Consider the following 17,397-nt stretch of genomic DNA (forward strand, 5'->3'; position numbering starts at 1 on the left):
AATACTTACTCTTTGAATCTGGTGGCGATAGACGCAGCAGACGAGAGAGAGAGAGAAAAAGAAAGATGAGTGATTATTAGAACCATAAATCACAAAATTCCGCTTGTTAGCCAGGTTTACTTGTTTTAATTTACAACCCAGTTGGACAATTGGTCGTCATTACTGTCATAGCAACAGAGACCAGTGATTATTATGCTGATGATCACTACTCTTGTTTTTCTTTCTTCAAATCTCCTCTCTCTTCAGTCTGTCTCTCTTTCTCAGCAGGATGAGAAACACTCTCCAAAGTGCACTGATCCAGTTTATATATATGTGTGTGTGTGTGTGTGTGTGTGTGTGTGTGTGTGTGTGTGTGTGTGTGTGTGTGTGTGTGTGTGTTTGTTTATGTGTGTTTGAGAGACGGATGAAATGAATAGCCTTTCACGGTGGTTAGCTAAACAAACTATTAGAATTGGCACTGTGGGACAGGCTGCCATGCTGAATCATCTAGGGAAGGGACTGGCCCAGGTGATAAAATAATAAATAGTGCTAAAGGACGTCCTGTGGGAGAGACTTTCAGCTTTGTCTATTTTCCTTGATGTCTGCATTCACTTAAAAAAAAAAAAAATTCTGAATGGCTTATCTTTGTTCGTATTCCTATTTGAAGTCAAATCCTCCTTTTTTTAGACAGACATGTTTAAAGAAATTAAATTCATATATACATAGATACATTATAATTTAGTAGAGCCAAAATGATGTTGAAATAGATAGTGTTATTTCAGGCACAATTACATCAATAGCTAGAATGCCTAACCCAGGAATATGTTACAATACAGTAGATTTAAAAGCTGCCTCTGGGGTTTACACAATCATCCCCCTAACAAGGCATGCAAGAGGAGTAAACATGGACAAAGAAAAAGGAGATGGTTAATGTGCATTGATGGGCGGCTGAGATTTGTTAAGGGCCGACAGATTTGTTAATCTGTCTCTCAATACTTTTCGACCTCCCTACCTTACCCATTTGTTCCTAATGAAGTCTTTGGTGTGTTAGTTCTTTTGATGGGATTTGTTGCTATAAAGGAGAGTATAGAATATCACACAACACAAGCCAAGAGAAGGACAGTAAGCTCCTACAGCCTCATTCAGTCTTCGTTGTCCCTGATTAAAGTGCCTTTTTTAATCCAAAACAGTAACAAATACTACACATAACTCATACTTACTGTCTGTAGGTGATGATGACAATCAATATGGCGGGAACACAGCAGATAATGATAATAACTGCCAGAGCCAACAGCGCCCCCTCTGTGTAGCCAACGGTCTGCACAGCTTTCTTTACACTGGTCACCACTTCAGGAGTTCGGATCTCCAGAATCCTTCCACCAGGAGGGAGGAAGGGCTGGAACTCTTTATTGATGTCCAAGATTTTACCATCAAGAAACCTTGGGGTGAGAAATGCAAATGTAACTGACACCATTTAAAACAAATATTTACTCCATGCCAACATAGCTCCCAGTCAAAGTGAGCACAAAACTTAGAAATAACTTTTCTTCTTGATTGACTAAGCTGCCAAAAATTACAAGATGGACTTCAACAAAATACCTAAAAACTTTTGAGAATGGCAGCAATCCAAAAAAGTAATTGAGGCCAGTTCAATTAGGAATGACTTAATTGTGATGTAATTTAGGTTAGGTCTTGTATCATTTTATGATATAAAGATTTTTAGAGCTGCCATTTTACTTCTAATGGATTTGTTGGCAAAGTTCTTACTTGTAGAGCTCCTGTCTAGATACAGCTCTATTTGTCAGCGGGTCGATAGCATAAATCATGAGGTCCGACTTGGTATAGTCTTCCTGCTCCATTCCATCACCATAGCGATGGGGCCCGATGGTTTCCACGATAACCTTTGCTCCCGGTATCTGTTCCTGGACGTACCGTTCCAAAATGCTGCAGATTAAGTAATAAATAATTTTGATTGGTGGGATTACTTCTTAAGGATAAGGACATGGCCGACACACATTAATTTACTGTGGTAAACAAAGTTACATCTTTGTGGAAACAGGCATGTACCTACAATCCTCCGGTCACAGCACTCACACCAAACAGATACATAAAAACACATCAGCTTGGCAGACTCATGTTGTGAAATATTGATTTCTGTCCCTCCAGGAACACCTGCTCACAGTAGGAACTGCCCCACTAAGTTGTGTGCATAAGTGTAAAAGACAGAGAGTGAGTTAAAGAGAAAAGATGAAAAGTACTTTAAAACATTATAGAGTTATGTGTATGGCAAAAGAAAGCAGCAACCTGACTGAGCTTTGTACATGGCAGAATTATCACATTATATAATGAATAATGCTGTTTGTGTTTAGTATAAACATCTTGTTTTTCTTCAGTTACATAAAAATACATTTGGCAGACTGTTGACAGAGATAATATTACTTGATTCAAGCAAATTCCTAAAAAAGGCTGCGCAGCATGGGAGCAAAGTCAGAATATCTCCCATTTAAGCTGCCACCGCGGTGCCGATAAGGTCTTTTTTTTCCAGGGCTCGAGCCCCAAATGTTTTGAGCGCAGCAAAAAATGTCTTTAATAGTATGTGTTAGCTTCAAGACACAGAGGATGGGGGAGGAATACAAAGGAGCTAACTGGTAGGACATGCAGTAGGTAACATTTCAAAAATCACCATTGCGGATATTTATCCTACAAAAACATTCCTAGAAAAATATGTCCTCATGTTAACATACAAGGATCTGAATGTCTTTAGTGCCCCTGAATCTCAATACCGACAAAAAAACATGTAAAATATAAAGACAAACTACGTGTGTAACGACAGCTCGGTATGTTTTTATTACATTAACAGGGACATTGTTTCCTCTGTTAACTGTGGTCTAGCTGTGGTGCCCGCTTCAGTCCCAGTGTGGGTCTAGTTCAACAAAGCACTTGGAGCTTCATTCTGACTAGGACACTTCATTATGATAAAAACACTATTTTTAAACACAAGTGATTTCCCCATGGAAGCAATTACAGCTTCACTCCTTCCTATGGAGACACATATCTAAGTCAATATAGAAGTACTGTATGAACACCCACTCTAAAACCAAACTGCAACTTTTGAACTATTACTACTGACTTTTCATTCTTGCAGTGGCAATGCAATACATATGGACAGCTTGATGTGTTTTTACTGCATGACTGTTCTATGAAATTACTTATTCAGAGGTACAGTATTAAAATATAGGAAGAAGAGTGGGCAACTTCACACATAGTCTAACAATAAACTTTATGTAAGCAGGGGCTCAGAGGTTCAACAGAGAAAGTGTCCTTCAACTGCGGGCAGCTGTCACTCAGGGCACAGCCAGCTTTATGCTATAGATGATTTATTAATATATTATATAAAAAACAAGATACAGTATTATGTACATTACCTGAGCAGCTTGATTTTGTTTTTCTCCACATAAGTTGGAGGGACATTTGATACGACCACCTGCATGTCCAGCTGGTTCACAACCGATACCTACACAACAGGGGGAAAAAATGCAAAAAAACAACAACTAATTTCTACATTTAAACTGAGCTGACAGCACACTAGATGTAAACTACTTTACTAAACCTGGTCAGATGGTTCCTCCACCAGTGGAAAAAAAAGTTTGCTTTGGAAAAGATAACATTTCCAATCTGCTTCAAGTTTGTGAATACGTTTTCACATTTTTTTCTGCTTCAAGGACATTCTAGGAGCCACATGAAATCTTTTTGCAATTAAGTTAAATCATGTCATACAACTATAAGGAGAAATGTAGACTATAAGATGTAGGAAGTGATTATAAACCTGCCACCAATGTCAAAAATATAGATATACACACCACTATCTCCGCCTTGCTGCTGTGTCCTTGACCATAGTTGTCTGTAGCAACCACCTCAAACTTAAAATACGATCGCCTCATGTTGCGGTACATGATTGCCGTCTTCACCACGCCGCTGTATGGTTCGATTATGAAGCCATCTTTGCTATCTTTAGTGTCTTTACCGGCAGGAGGGGGAATGATCAGCCGGTACATCATAGAACTGTAGTTACCAGTGTCTTTGTCCAGGGCCTGTAAAATAAGGTAAATAAGAATCACTACACAGTGTCATTATTCTAACCATCATCATGACACTACCACAATATAATCATTATCACTATTAAAACGAAATGTCACCTTCAACAAAACACTGATCAAGTAATTGTTGCTATTATTAAAATAATCAATTCCATTCTAATGTTCTGTGATGATTAAAGATTGTGAGCCCTTCTCTTCGTTGATTCTAGGTGTTTGAGCTGCTAATCAATATTCAACGACGCCATGTATATTGATTACTTCAGGACTGATATGCTGTCTGTCTTGTACTTGTCAGTCACCGAAAGGCCATACTATTGTAATTCTTACTGGATTTTCCCTTCCCCCTGGGGAAAGCTGCCCTCTTGTTTGTGTTGTTTGATGTAGTACTCTGAATCAACAGCAGGGGGTAAAGTGGTGCTTTGAGCTGTATGCAGGTCTATTCTTCTGTTCTGTCATTCCGGCTAACTATCAAGTCCCGCCCTCACTCACACATAAATGCAAACCTCACATTCAGACACAGACACACACTCAGACAGACAATGATTTATTGCCGGGTCTTTACAAGAAGGGCTGGGAGTATAGACTACAGATTCCGCTCTGAGACACTCACCACATCAAAGGTAAAGCTATGATGGCGAGAAACAAAACAAAAAAAAACAATTTTTCTCATGGCCAGGGAATAAGGTAATGGAAGCAGAAAATAAAAGAATAAATAAAGGAAATAAGAAGGTATACATATAAAACTGGAGGGAATAGGATGGACTGAAGGACGATTGGATGTACAGATCTATTTTTTATGTTCTTACTTGCAGATTTGAGTGGTAGTTAGGATAGCTTTTCAGCAATACATCAGTAATATCAACCACCAACTGCAGCACAGGTTTAAGTACAGACCTGCTTATTTTCCATTGCACCTAGAAAGAGTATAGCTGGGTCCGAAATCCACATACATACAAATTCTAAGCAAGTGGAAGTGGAAAATTGACAAATTAATAATTATGGATGGTGGTGAAAAAGCTGCAGTAAAAGAAAAATAAGGGACTGAACTGTTGGAAAAACATGTAGCTGTCTCTTTAGTTGGCAGCAGTGTAAAAGTCTTTCTAAAGTCATAGTGAGATTGCCTTTGCTCTGTTGCATCATTTCCTGTAACTAAAAGTGTTTGTGTGCTAATAAAAATATAAAAACAGTATATTATATAGATACGTATATAAGTATAGAATAAATGTTGTATACAAGAAGGATGCAGTATGGAATTGGGACATAGTTTTGACTTTTCAACTATCCTCTCCATAATGTGTGTTGTTGAGTGACAGTATCTTAAAAAATAAATACATGGACAAAGAATGCAAAGTTATCAAGTGCTGTAAACAGTTCAGGGATTTTACAGCCTTTTCTCTTCTACTGTAGTATTTTACCCATTTTAAAGGGGTGATAGAATGCAAAACTGATTTTACCTTGTCATAGTTGAATAATGACAGTTTAGTGGGTAACTAGGACATACATAGAACCTCTAAATCCCATTGACATCTCTTTTCTCTGCAAATCTCACAATTTGAAACTGCCTCTGAAAACGGGCGAATCTCAACGAGCCCCATAGTTGACGTCAACTATTGCGGCTCCTCCTCATTTGGCTCTAGTCTCTCTCTTTGTCACGCCCCAACATTTGCATAGGCTACACAACTGACCTGAGATCAGTTAGTCTTCTGAATCTAGGTCGTGCAGATCTCAGAAATGGACTACGAAACGCCGCTGCTCTGACAGAGCTCCAGGGCCTCCAACTCCCCTCTTCCTGCTAGATAAAAATGCCCGGTGTATGTGAGTGAAAGCGCGGTCAGTGAGCTTGTTACGCCAGCATTCTCTTACCACAGGTTCCAGTTACTCTTTTAATGTGTGTAATTATAATGTGTTGAGTTATTTAAACAAACGATTGGGGAAATAAACGCCGCTTGTCCGTGAGTCTCATTGATAGAGCCTGCGGCTGGATGGAGCTCTATCAATGAGAGCTAGCTAGCCTCCTCTTAGAATTCCTCTGGAATTCACAAAAATTAATTAACTTGAAATCGGACACCGTTGTTAGGTTTATAAGACATTTAGTTAGATGTTGTGTAAGTGGCGTGACGAAATTCAAACTGTAAATATACTGGAATTAAGGTGAAAAGGAAGCTAACTATCCGTGATTTGTAGCTAGGATTGAAGGGACAGTCACAGCTAACGAAACACCTAGCTAGCTAGCTAGTCTTCACAAATATTAACTTGAAATCGGACACCGTTGTTATGTTTATAAGACATATAGTTAGATGTTGTGTAAGTGGCGTGACGAAATTCAAACTGTAAATATACTCGAATTAAGGCGAAAAGGAAGCTAACTATCCGTGGTTTGTAGCTACACATAGCTAGGATTGAAGGGACAGTTGCAGCTAACGAAACACTTTGTCTTCACAAATATTCATTAACTTGAAATCGGACACCGTTGTTAGTTTTCTAAGACCTTTAGTCAGATTTTGTATAAGTGGCGTGACATTTGTGTAACATGTGGTAAGAGATTGCTGGTGTAACAAGCTCGCTGACCGCGCTCTCACTCTCACACAACATTTAGCTAGCAGGAAGAGAGGAGTTGAAGGCCCTGGAGCTCTGTCAGGGCAGCGGCGTTTGGTAGTCCCTGCTGTGGGCTGCCAGCCGTGACGGAGCTCCAAGTACCTCATAGCAGGCCGGGGTCTGTGAAGGAAGGCAGGCCGGGCGGCGAGGCAGCACCGGCGGGCGGCGAGGCAGCACCAGCGGCTGAACTCCGACACACAGTCTTACCAAATTTGCAATTAGCCATCAGTTTTCGTAAAACGGCCCATATTTGAGCTTTATATAGTTGATTTCTCGCTTAAAAAAGTCTCAGAAGTGAATTTAATAACGAAATAGCCCGACAAACAATGTATAACTTTGCAGTGTCTGAAATATGAGGCCTGCTGCCGAGTCTCCCATGTGTTTCTATGTAGTTTGCTCAAACCAATCAGCGCGTAGCTCATTCTGAATATTCATTAGCATACCATATTTGGAAGAAAAGCTCTTATTACAAATAGAGCCATATTCACAGGGTAGTTAAGGGCCTAATAAAATAGCATTCTGGCAATTTTCAGCCCAACCAATGTTACATACCCCATTAGGAGACCTTAAGGAACAGTGTAAAATACCCTATATAATCATTCTATCACCCCTTTAAAAGGAATTCAACAATGTGAAAGCCAAAATAAAAGCAATCACTCCGAGTCTCCTGCACACCTGAGCCTCAGTTAAAAGCATTTTTACGAGATGAGTGAATCACTTGGTAAGTAAGGCCATGTTCAGACAACCTTGTGTGAAAGAGAAATGTAGCCTCCTCATTAATGTCAATAAAAGCACTGGGTGGTGCCTAAGGAGAACTTAAAAAAATGTGGAAAAGGCAAAAAACATAATCTGGCAAAGCACTGTGTTTGCCAGATAACATGATTGGCATAGTTCTACTGTTTATTCTGGTATTGCCATGATGGAGAATAAAATGATTGTTGCTGTGGTAACTGTCCAGAATTGCATGATAATTTCTACTGCTGTGCGGAGTTTTGTCATTTGGCTAGTCTTCAAACTCTTGAATGAATTATTTAATCTGGACTTCCTATCTTCTCACAAGTACGTCCAGCAACAGACTGACACCAATGCAGCTGTTTTTTTTAATTCAGGGCTATTTTTGGTATTAACATCCACTAAAAGAGAAGGTTGGACTTAGAATTTGTCATTAAAAGGGGATAGGAAAGGCTGGAGAAAGAAAGAAGGCTATATTATGCATTTGCTTTAGTTGTGGTAAGATAAGTGCCAAACGTCTTGGGAAGACAAAATGTGACAAATTGGTTTTAAAGAACAAAATAATCTTTGGAGGTACCGTCAAGTAGGTTTGCCAATCTGAGACTCATCTGCAATCTGATTAAAATTTGTGATTTGTCATCATCTGAGGGACAAAAAGACTGAACTCCTGCACATGCACTTGAACACATACACTCTGACACCCCTGCATGTAGCAATACACACAGATAACAACATGTAGCCTGGTACACACACACACGCACGCACGCACGCACACACGCACACACACACACAGACAGACCTACAGACACACACACACACACACACACACACACAGACAGACAACACACAGACACAGACAGACAGACAGACAGACACACACACAGGGACAGACAGACAGACAGACAGAGAGACACACACACACACACACACACACACACTACTCATTAAGACAACGTGCGTGCTTCAGATAGATCTGATGGAATTAGTTATACTTGAGTGAAACCACTGAGATTGAAAATGCAACGTTCTCTCCACCTCTTGTTTCACACACTCTTTCATCTAAATGTAAGCAAATGTGCCAAGAGCATCCCTGTCCATCTTTCTAGTCCCCCCCTCCATCCCCCAACTCCATCTATTCATCCACCCATGAATCATGCATGTCTTCCCTACCTTCTTCTGTCTAGTCGGTTTGTCTCTCAGCAGGATGCCAGCTATCTTTATCTAACCATCAATCCTCACTCTTCTGTCCATATTCCAGATCCATTCCTTCTCCCTGTGGTAATCGAGCCTACTAGTTGACTATTAGTTTTCCCGTCAATCTGTTAAAGTATTTAAAAAGGTCGGATAACTGTAGAGCAGGTTACTCTAAACCAGCTCCAACCTTGACACTAAAAATCCATATGCAAAACCACCACCCTCAGATGTTTGCAGCAGAGGAATAATAATTTGGTATACCAGGTTTATCAGTAAGAAAAGCACATTTTTAACGCTTGTGAAACTGTGATTTTGAAAATGACTCTTATGAGTTGCATGCTCTCCCTTATTCTCTCATCTTTCCTGTCACTCTCACTGTGTATGATCTAATGAAGCAGGAATATCTAAGAATATTTTTAAAACCGAAATAAAATATTAAAGCACATACTTTTCTGCCAGAGACTAGAGTCTCTGGTGGCATCCAGGCTCATTAAAACATATTGCTACTTCTCAGATAGAGGCTGAGGGCTCTGTGACCCATTTTGGGTCCTAAAAGGCATTTCAATAATACAAGAGGCGATCAAATTGTTTACATTGATATTAAATTATCCAGAGTTAGTTAAAAAATAAAGGGGAAACAAAGAGATGTATCAATTCACAGAGAGGTGTATGTCGAGGGAGATTAACAGAGAATAATAGACTGAATAGTATCTGCATTTAAAGTTAATAACACCAATACAAGAACACAAATCCACACGGAAAGCCTAAGCGCCTACATACTGAGCTAAGCTGAATTAAGTTGGAAGCTGTCAAGGCTACTTTAGTGTCCAAGTCATAATATTTTAAGTCTCACATTAAATTAGGGATATTATTTTAAGCAAGAATGGTTCAAACAAGTGGGGACAAGTAGAAGGAACTTCTTAAAATACAAAACAAATCCATGCAACAATATTACAAACGGAAGACTAAAAAGTTGTAATGCACTCAGCCAACTCACACGGAAAAGATTATTATGTCAATGTAGAATATGTACAGCATTATTGTGTGCTGTATAAGCTCTGACTTTGTCGCTCCCCACAAAGAAACATCAAGCTTAGCACAGCAGGGAGTGGGTGGACTTCGAGCCTACAGGTGGATGCAGGGGTGGAGGTCCTTTTGAAATACAATATGAACAGCAGGCAACACCCGCAGCCGTAGCAGCAAGCAACGGCATAGCTTTCAGGTGAGCGGTGTGGCAGCAGGCATGCAGCAGTGAGCAGGACTGGCAGCTTAAGTTTCGTTCCATGATTAAAAGACTTTGTTGGATGTATGTTCAGTGAGGAGTGTGCTATCTGAGTGCAGCGGTGACTCGAGTTGGGCTACCTGAACAGGCACGTGGGCTTCACTTCTTTAATAACATTATGTTACCCATGTTCCCATACTTTTTTCTACCTACTGCAGTATGGTTTTATATGTATGTGTGTGTATTTCTGTACCTGTACTTGCAAGACGGAGGTAAAAGTTTTAGCATCTTCTGCAACCCCTCCAATGTAAAGAGATCTGGTGAAAACCGGTGGGTGGTCGTTCTCATCCTGGATGTCGATGACCACCTTAGCTGTGTTGGCTAGAACACACACACACACACACACACACACACACACACACACACACACACACACACACACTTTATACATTATGATACACATTTGCATTTGTCATTACAAAAAGAAGATAAAGGGATATTGTCAAAAAGAACAGAATATTTGGGATAAAAAGCAAACAATAAAATGAGTGATGCACAATATATTGTTTTATTTCATCCTCATCGCGGTGTCAACTTGCGCGATAAACACATCGCCAAAAGACGATATTGTACTCAGGTATGTTTTGAGTTAATTGAGAGTATCTGCACTATCTGCACTATTATTCTTTTTTTATTGGTGCTTTTTATACATTGCTGGGATAAAGCTATCTGTTTTAGAAGGGCACCGTTGCTGCATCCGGGGCTTAGCGCCGCTCAGGACGGTTGTGATTAGTTTAAAGAAATACAAACAATGTTAAATTTGTTCAATAAAAGAATGTTGGAAATAAATTCCTTTCATCTTTTTTTCATTCAACAAGCAATGTGTTGTATTTTAGCAGTATACTGAAAGCAGCAGAAAGGCCGAAGTGAGTACACTTTATGTCTGTTTATTTATCGCAAGTAATATGATCGGGATATTCAACGTTATCGCAGATATTCCTCATAACGTGCTGCCTTAAATAAAATGAATTAATGAGGACAAACAGACATTGATGTAAATCACCCTTAACCAAGACCAAACACCAGTTTCAGGCCTGCAGTTGTGAACCTGCAAGTCCAAACTGTACCACGCAGAAAGAAAGAAAAGCAACAGCAGCCGTTATGACATACCATCATCGGGCAGGCGAAGTTATAGCTTCTGCATTGCCTGCAGGTGTCGAAGTAATACAATTGCAGCAGCTATTACTATCTTTGCTTGCAGGTGATCATATTTCTATACTACCTGTCTAAATTGATACTGCTTTCATTTTTTTATTCTCTATAGGTTGTAGAGGTTGACAAGTATTAAACTGGTCTGACAATAATTGAGCAGCCTCTCCTACTGGAATATCCGCAGCTAAAGTTACAGCCTATCTCCATTAGGTGATCAGCAACCCCCCCCCCACACAAAGATGAGCAGGGAAACTGCAGAGGCAGGGAGAGTTAAAGTGTAAAACTGAAAACCTGGTTTCAAATATCAAAATTCTCTCAACTTAAAACAGTTATGAATAACTAAGCAAAGTTTAATTTCGGAAAAGCATCCTAAGATATTATTTATTAAGAGGGGAGAGTATTTTAGTAATAAATAAAGGATTGTTAGCTTCACTTCCAGTGCTGATAGAAGACAAATTCTGAAAATGTGCTGTAAGAACTATAAGGAACGGACGGATGTATAGGGAGGCTGTGGTCATGACCATTGACATATTGCAGTCGACATCATGGCCTTTCCAAGTCAAAAGTTTTCAAAAATACTTACACACACAAACTGCATGGAAAAAAAACTTGATTATATAGATAGATTAAACATTAATGTCAACCAAGCTACACATTCAATATAGGACAAAACAATGTGCCAACAGCGAGCCTCTGTCATTCATATTAAGTAGTTGCAACTTGGAATGACTCACATTCAGTCTTATCTGGCCAAAAACAGGGAGTTGTGAATCACACCCACGTTATACTTCTCAAGTTATACTCCAAGAAAGACAATTAAAATCACATAAAAAAAAACATTGGCATGCAAAAACATAAAATGCAAACAAACAAGCAGATGCAGACATGAATCTGCTTATCTACTACAGCCATTGAGACGCCAAACCAAAATGTCTAATTACGATCCAAACCTTTTTACTGGAGTTAGAAAACTGGATTAACACATTGTTAGAATCTTATTGATTTGTTGCCTGATTAAAACGTCTAATAAGAAAAACTGAAGATTTGCTAATGACTACAAAGATTTGTAGATGTAATCCCTGCAGAATGCTTTAATTAAATTCAATAGCTGAATGAAATGACAATAGCATGTGGTAAACACTATGATAAAAGAAGAAATGGGAAACCTGGGGAGCTGAGCATCAATTAAGAAGAAGATAGGTTTTGAAAGAAAGAGAAAAGACAGAAATATCAGAAACAACCACAAGTTAGAAAAGGCAGAGAAAAGGGAGAAAGGAAAAAAAAAAGTCAGAGGGAAAAGTTATATTATTTAAAACCGTAAAAACCTTGTTTGGGCGGTCCTCACACATGCAACTGAATGAACTGTCATTTTTGGATGGATTGAAATAGGAATAGAAATTAAAGAAATTTAAGACAGAATGAAGGAAGAGTATAAAACAAAATAATATTTAAAAAAAAGACTGAATTTAATAATTTAAGGCTGTGCTTAGATTACAGCAGGACCAGTTCAATTTAACCCTGATTTGACCTACACAGATTATTCTGTGCCAATGTTTGGGACAGAGTATCCTCGGGAAATTAACTGCTTTACAGATAAAATCTACAATCTTCCAAACTGCACACCAGCTTTATTTGGTCACTTTGATCTGTGCAAACATGTTTGATATTTAAAGGAACACGCCGATTTATTGGGACTTTAGCTTATTCACCATAACCCCCAGAGTTAGACAAGTTGATACATACCCTTCTCATCTCTGTGCATGCTGTAACGCTGTCTGACGGCTCCAGCATTAGCTTAGCCTAGCACAGATCCTGCAAGTGAATGGTTCCAGTAATCCTACTGCTCCAAATTGTGACAAAAGTGACAAAATAACACCAACATGTTCCTATTTACATGTTGTGATTTGTAGAGTCACAGCGTGTACAAAAAAACAACGTAACATGAGACACAGCCATCTTCTAACCGTAAACAAACCGGGAACTATACTCTCAGACAGGCTTGCTGCGAGCATATCACTCCGCCAAAGTACTATATTCTTCCGCCTGAGAATATAGTTCCCGGATTGTTTACGGTTAGAAGATGGCGAATATCATGTTACGTTGTTCCGTAAAATACGCTGTAACTCTACAAATCACAACATGTAAACAGGAACATGTTGGTGTTATTTTGTCACTTATCCGGAGCAGTAGGATTACTGGAACCATTCACCTGCCTGTTCTGTTATGGGCTGATGCCACTGGAGCCATCAGACAGCCTTACAGCACGCACAGAGATGAGAAGGCATGTATCGACTTGTCTAACTCTGGGGGTTACGGTGAATAAGCTAAATTCCCAATAAGTCGGCGTGTTCCTTTAAGAGATACATTCTGGACATAATTGCACATTGGGAAGACCTGTGATAGCCAGACACAAATATAGAAAGAGGATGAAAGGCAAGCATTGAAAAACAAACTGGTGTAGCCTACAGGTTTGATAGAGAGAGGGAAAGGCAGTTTGAAAGATAACAGCAGCAGCCGAGGCCCAATATCACATGTTTTCTAAGACAACTTGTATAGGGAAAAAGTAGAAAGAGATCCAGATATAATGAGAGTGACTCCAGAGTAAAAGAGAGATGAGTTTATGTGCAAAAGAGAAAGCTAAAGCCTGTGGCAAGTTTATCTTAACAATCACACATAGTGGGTAATGCTAATGTGGGTAATGTTACTTTGTATTCCTTTAGTGTGTGTGTGTGTGTGTATGTGTATGTGTGTTTGTGTGTGTGTGTGTGTGTGTGATTAGAGAGAAGAGAATCTGTGAAATCTGCGGTGATGCAACCCGATGTCAAAAGTTAGTCCTGTAATCTTAGAGGAGGAGGAGATCAACATCACAACCACGCACTTACTCTTTGAGGGAACTCGAAAGTTCGAGGACACCACTCCCATGGAGTCTGCTTCTACCCTTAGAACGTAGGTAGAGGTGGCCTCATAGTCCAGCGGCTTGGCTGTGGAAATCACTCCTGTCGTTTCATTTAATGCGAACACACCTAGAGAGACAAGAGAGACAAAGACAGACCGCAAGAGCGGGAGAAAGCGTCGGATGAAAGAAACCGAGAGCAAAACATCAGGGAAAGGGAGGTGTTTGCACAGGAGATATTTTGAACATTGTTTCAATTAGAAGCTTCAGCAAATTGCAAAAGAAAAAACAAGCAACCTAACCTGAAACCTTTTACTCCTAGGCTACGTTTACGCTTGACATTTCAAGTGTTTAATAATCGGATAAAATCAATATGTAATTTAATAGTCTTTATTTCACTCCCACATTGAATCTGTGATTAGGTCTTGTTTTCCCAGGTTAATAAGAATAACTTGTAGCACACTAACAGTTACATTCATGCCTTCCATGAACTTGACTCGCACACATACATAACTTAATGGTATAGCCTAAGTGAACCAGATATTTTATCTGCGGTGGCACCTAGACAGTAAATCCAGCCAACTCCAAAATTGAAACCCACAACAGGCACTACTCTAAATATACTCACCTCCCTGGTTGCCTTCGATGATGGAGTAGAAGATAGTTTGATTGACAGCAGCCGCCATGATGGCTCCCACCGGGGTTCCAACAGGAGCCTCCTCACTCACTAGTGGAAACCTGGGAACGGATCAGTCAATCAATATCATCTGATAAGAAAATTAAATATGTACATGTAGACTGCGGGCCCACTCGCTCTCAAGGGTTGACTGCAATTTGTGTGTTATATCTGTCCAAATGTTTTACTTCATGCTGACAGCTTTCCGTACCTTGACTTTACCCCCAAAGATAAAGTGTATGTAAACAGTGTTCACCCTCAAAAGACCTACTTAGAGGTTATAGCAATCAGGTAGGAAGTTGTTCTTGTGTTTGGAGATATACTGAGAGTTGGCTGCTGAACAAAAACCCTTTAAAGTACCCATATTATGACAGAAACACTTTTTCTGGGATTTGGGGTGTTATTTTGTGTCTCTGGTGCTTCCACACACATACAAACTTTGAAAAAAATCCATCAATGCTGTTTTGAGTGAGATAGGGTTTCTGAATGTGTCCTGCCTTCAGTCTCCTGGTGAGCTGTTCAAAATTAGCCTGGACTGTGACGTCACAAACCGAAACGAGCTGGCTAACCACAACCGTTAGCTCGTAGCATGCTAGCGCTAATGCTAACGCTAGCATGCTACCTCGTTCTCAATAGCAAAGCGCTGCTACAACACACACAAGTTCACCATAATCTACAAAAGAACTACTTACATGTGCGCCCTCATTTAGAAGTCTCCCAGCTAATCCTGCCTTGTAACTGACCGAAGTTGGAGAAACAGGCTCTCTTTTGCTGTCTCTAGAGTTAGCTAGCTGACATGATCTACATCTGAGCTACTGCGCATGTGCGAGTGCAATCAAAGATAGTACAGAAGAAGAAGAAGAAAAGAGGTCTCACTCTGTAGCTAAAACAGAAACCAGGTGAAAAGAGGATCTGCAGCAGTGAGAGAGAGCTGTGCAGTACAACAAAAATATGGTGTTTTTTGAAAATTAAACCATGTAAACCTATTCTGGTAAAACCTTAAAATACAGTTATGAACCTGAAAATGAGTATAATATGGGCGTTTTAAAATGAACTAATTCACTTTACCACAAAATGTCTGGTCTGGATTTAAATGTCTGACAACATAGATCGTCAATGCATCGCTGTTGTCCAGCCGAGCGTCAATTGTTGGATGCTGAATGTCAGTCTGAATCAAATGGTCAAAGCAGTCTCTCACAACTACCACACACCACAACGCAAGTTGGACACAAAAATGAAGGCAGTGAGAGGTTCATTCAGGTTTCTGCAAGTTGATTCTCACAACACACTGGAGTGAACCGAGTCCGTGTCTGGCTGAAAGGTACAGAGACATTTAGTAAATACATAGAGTATGATTTGGTAAAAGGCTGATAATAATTAGGGCTGCAACTAATGATTATCTTCATAGTCAATCATCTGACAATTGTCTAATGTCAGAAAATAGCCCATAATAATTTCCCTGAGCCCAAGGTGAAGTGTTCTGAAGAAAGATAGTCAGTTTACTGTTGTTTGAAACTGAAAAAGCAGAAAATCCTCACAATTGAGAAGCTGGAACTAGAGAATGTCTGACATTTGTGCTCGATATAATAAGTTAAAGATAAATTGATTATAAAAAAAAATAGTGGTGATTTATATTCTGTTGACTAGTGGATTAACCAGCTAATTGTTTTAACCCTTAGCAGTAACATAAACTATACGTGACTTAAGTTAATGTACTAAAAAATACACAGCCCACTGCACGGTGCTTTAAAATGGTGTACACTGTGTTTGGATAAAACTTACTTGATACAGTACATTTGGAACAGGATGTCTGACAGGCCCTATTACTGGCCTGAGCCAGGCAGTGAAAATACTGTACATCGCCAATGGCTTTCAAAGAGGCATGGTCTTGTTTTTGTCCACCTGCTTCTTATTGCATGTGGTGGGCAGGTTTCCTTGCTTACAACCCTGACAGATTTTCTCAGAATCTGGCAGCTCTCAAATTTCCAGCAGATTTCACTCCATTAAATAAACCCAGTCCGGTCATTAGGCCAACCGTCACAGCTGGCTAAACATTATAACATGGGCTACCAACTGGCTAAGCTATCAAGTAATCACAACGTGATAAATGGGACTGTTGGGGAGCGCGAGAGTGTGAGTGTGTGTGTGTGTGTGTGTGTGTGTGTGTGTGTGTGTAGATATTAACTTCCAGCCTAGTCCACTGCAACTCTAACCACCTGCTCTACCCAAAACAAGCAAATATGTAATAAACCTCAAGTTTATTGAATGCATATAGATTTAAATGGGTAACAGAATTATTGTGTTAGGCGATGCAACTTTAGGAAGTTTATAATTGCAGCAGCCAAAAATAAATCCTCTTTGAAAATATATACAGTATATACGTTAGGCCCTTTTCACAGCAGACACTTTGACATAGCAGGAAAAGCACAGGTGTTACGAATAACATTAACGACGGCTCTGTTCTAAGTATCCGAGTCAGCAGTGGCAGTGAACCAGCATGCACAATACCAGGACCCTGAAACTGAAGCTGCTAAATAGCCATCATTCATTTGACCATTTACACATTTTCCTATTGTGGCATGTCATGTCTGTAGTGAACTCAATGCAATGGCTGACATGTATTTTTTTACTTTTTGGATATATTTTGGGTCATTTTCTGCATTTATTTGATGGTATACATAAAGAGTAGACCTGAACACTCCTGAAATGTTGTATTTTCGACAATATTTATAAATTAAGAAAGAAAATATGGTCATCTATGGACTTTTAAATAATACGGAATAGGACTGTAAAAGGA

At 39.5% G+C, this 17,397-nt stretch overlaps 1 protein-coding gene across 1 annotated transcript in view; it reads right to left on the reverse strand.

Annotated features, from left to right (window-relative positions):
* LOC120551617 (protocadherin-15-like) overlaps positions 1 to 17,397 on the reverse strand; it is a 196,036-nt gene that overhangs the window by 28,031 nt on the left and 150,608 nt on the right. Inside the window, exons 27-34 of the mRNA XM_039789112.1 lie at positions 14,553 to 14,662; positions 13,914 to 14,054; positions 10,073 to 10,200; positions 3,840 to 4,070; positions 3,405 to 3,493; positions 1,747 to 1,923; positions 1,200 to 1,418; positions 10 to 18 (exon numbers count right to left, since the gene is read on the reverse strand). Coding sequence (XP_039645046.1) covers positions 10 to 18; positions 1,200 to 1,418; positions 1,747 to 1,923; positions 3,405 to 3,493; positions 3,840 to 4,070; positions 10,073 to 10,200; positions 13,914 to 14,054; positions 14,553 to 14,662 — 1,104 coding nt within the window. The remainder of the gene's footprint in view (positions 1 to 9; positions 19 to 1,199; positions 1,419 to 1,746; positions 1,924 to 3,404; positions 3,494 to 3,839; positions 4,071 to 10,072; positions 10,201 to 13,913; positions 14,055 to 14,552; positions 14,663 to 17,397) is intronic.

The sequence above is a fragment of the Perca fluviatilis genome, chromosome 21 (assembly GCF_010015445.1).
Source record: "Perca fluviatilis chromosome 21, GENO_Pfluv_1.0, whole genome shotgun sequence".
NCBI classification, from domain to species: Eukaryota; Metazoa; Chordata; class Actinopteri; order Perciformes; family Percidae; genus Perca; species Perca fluviatilis.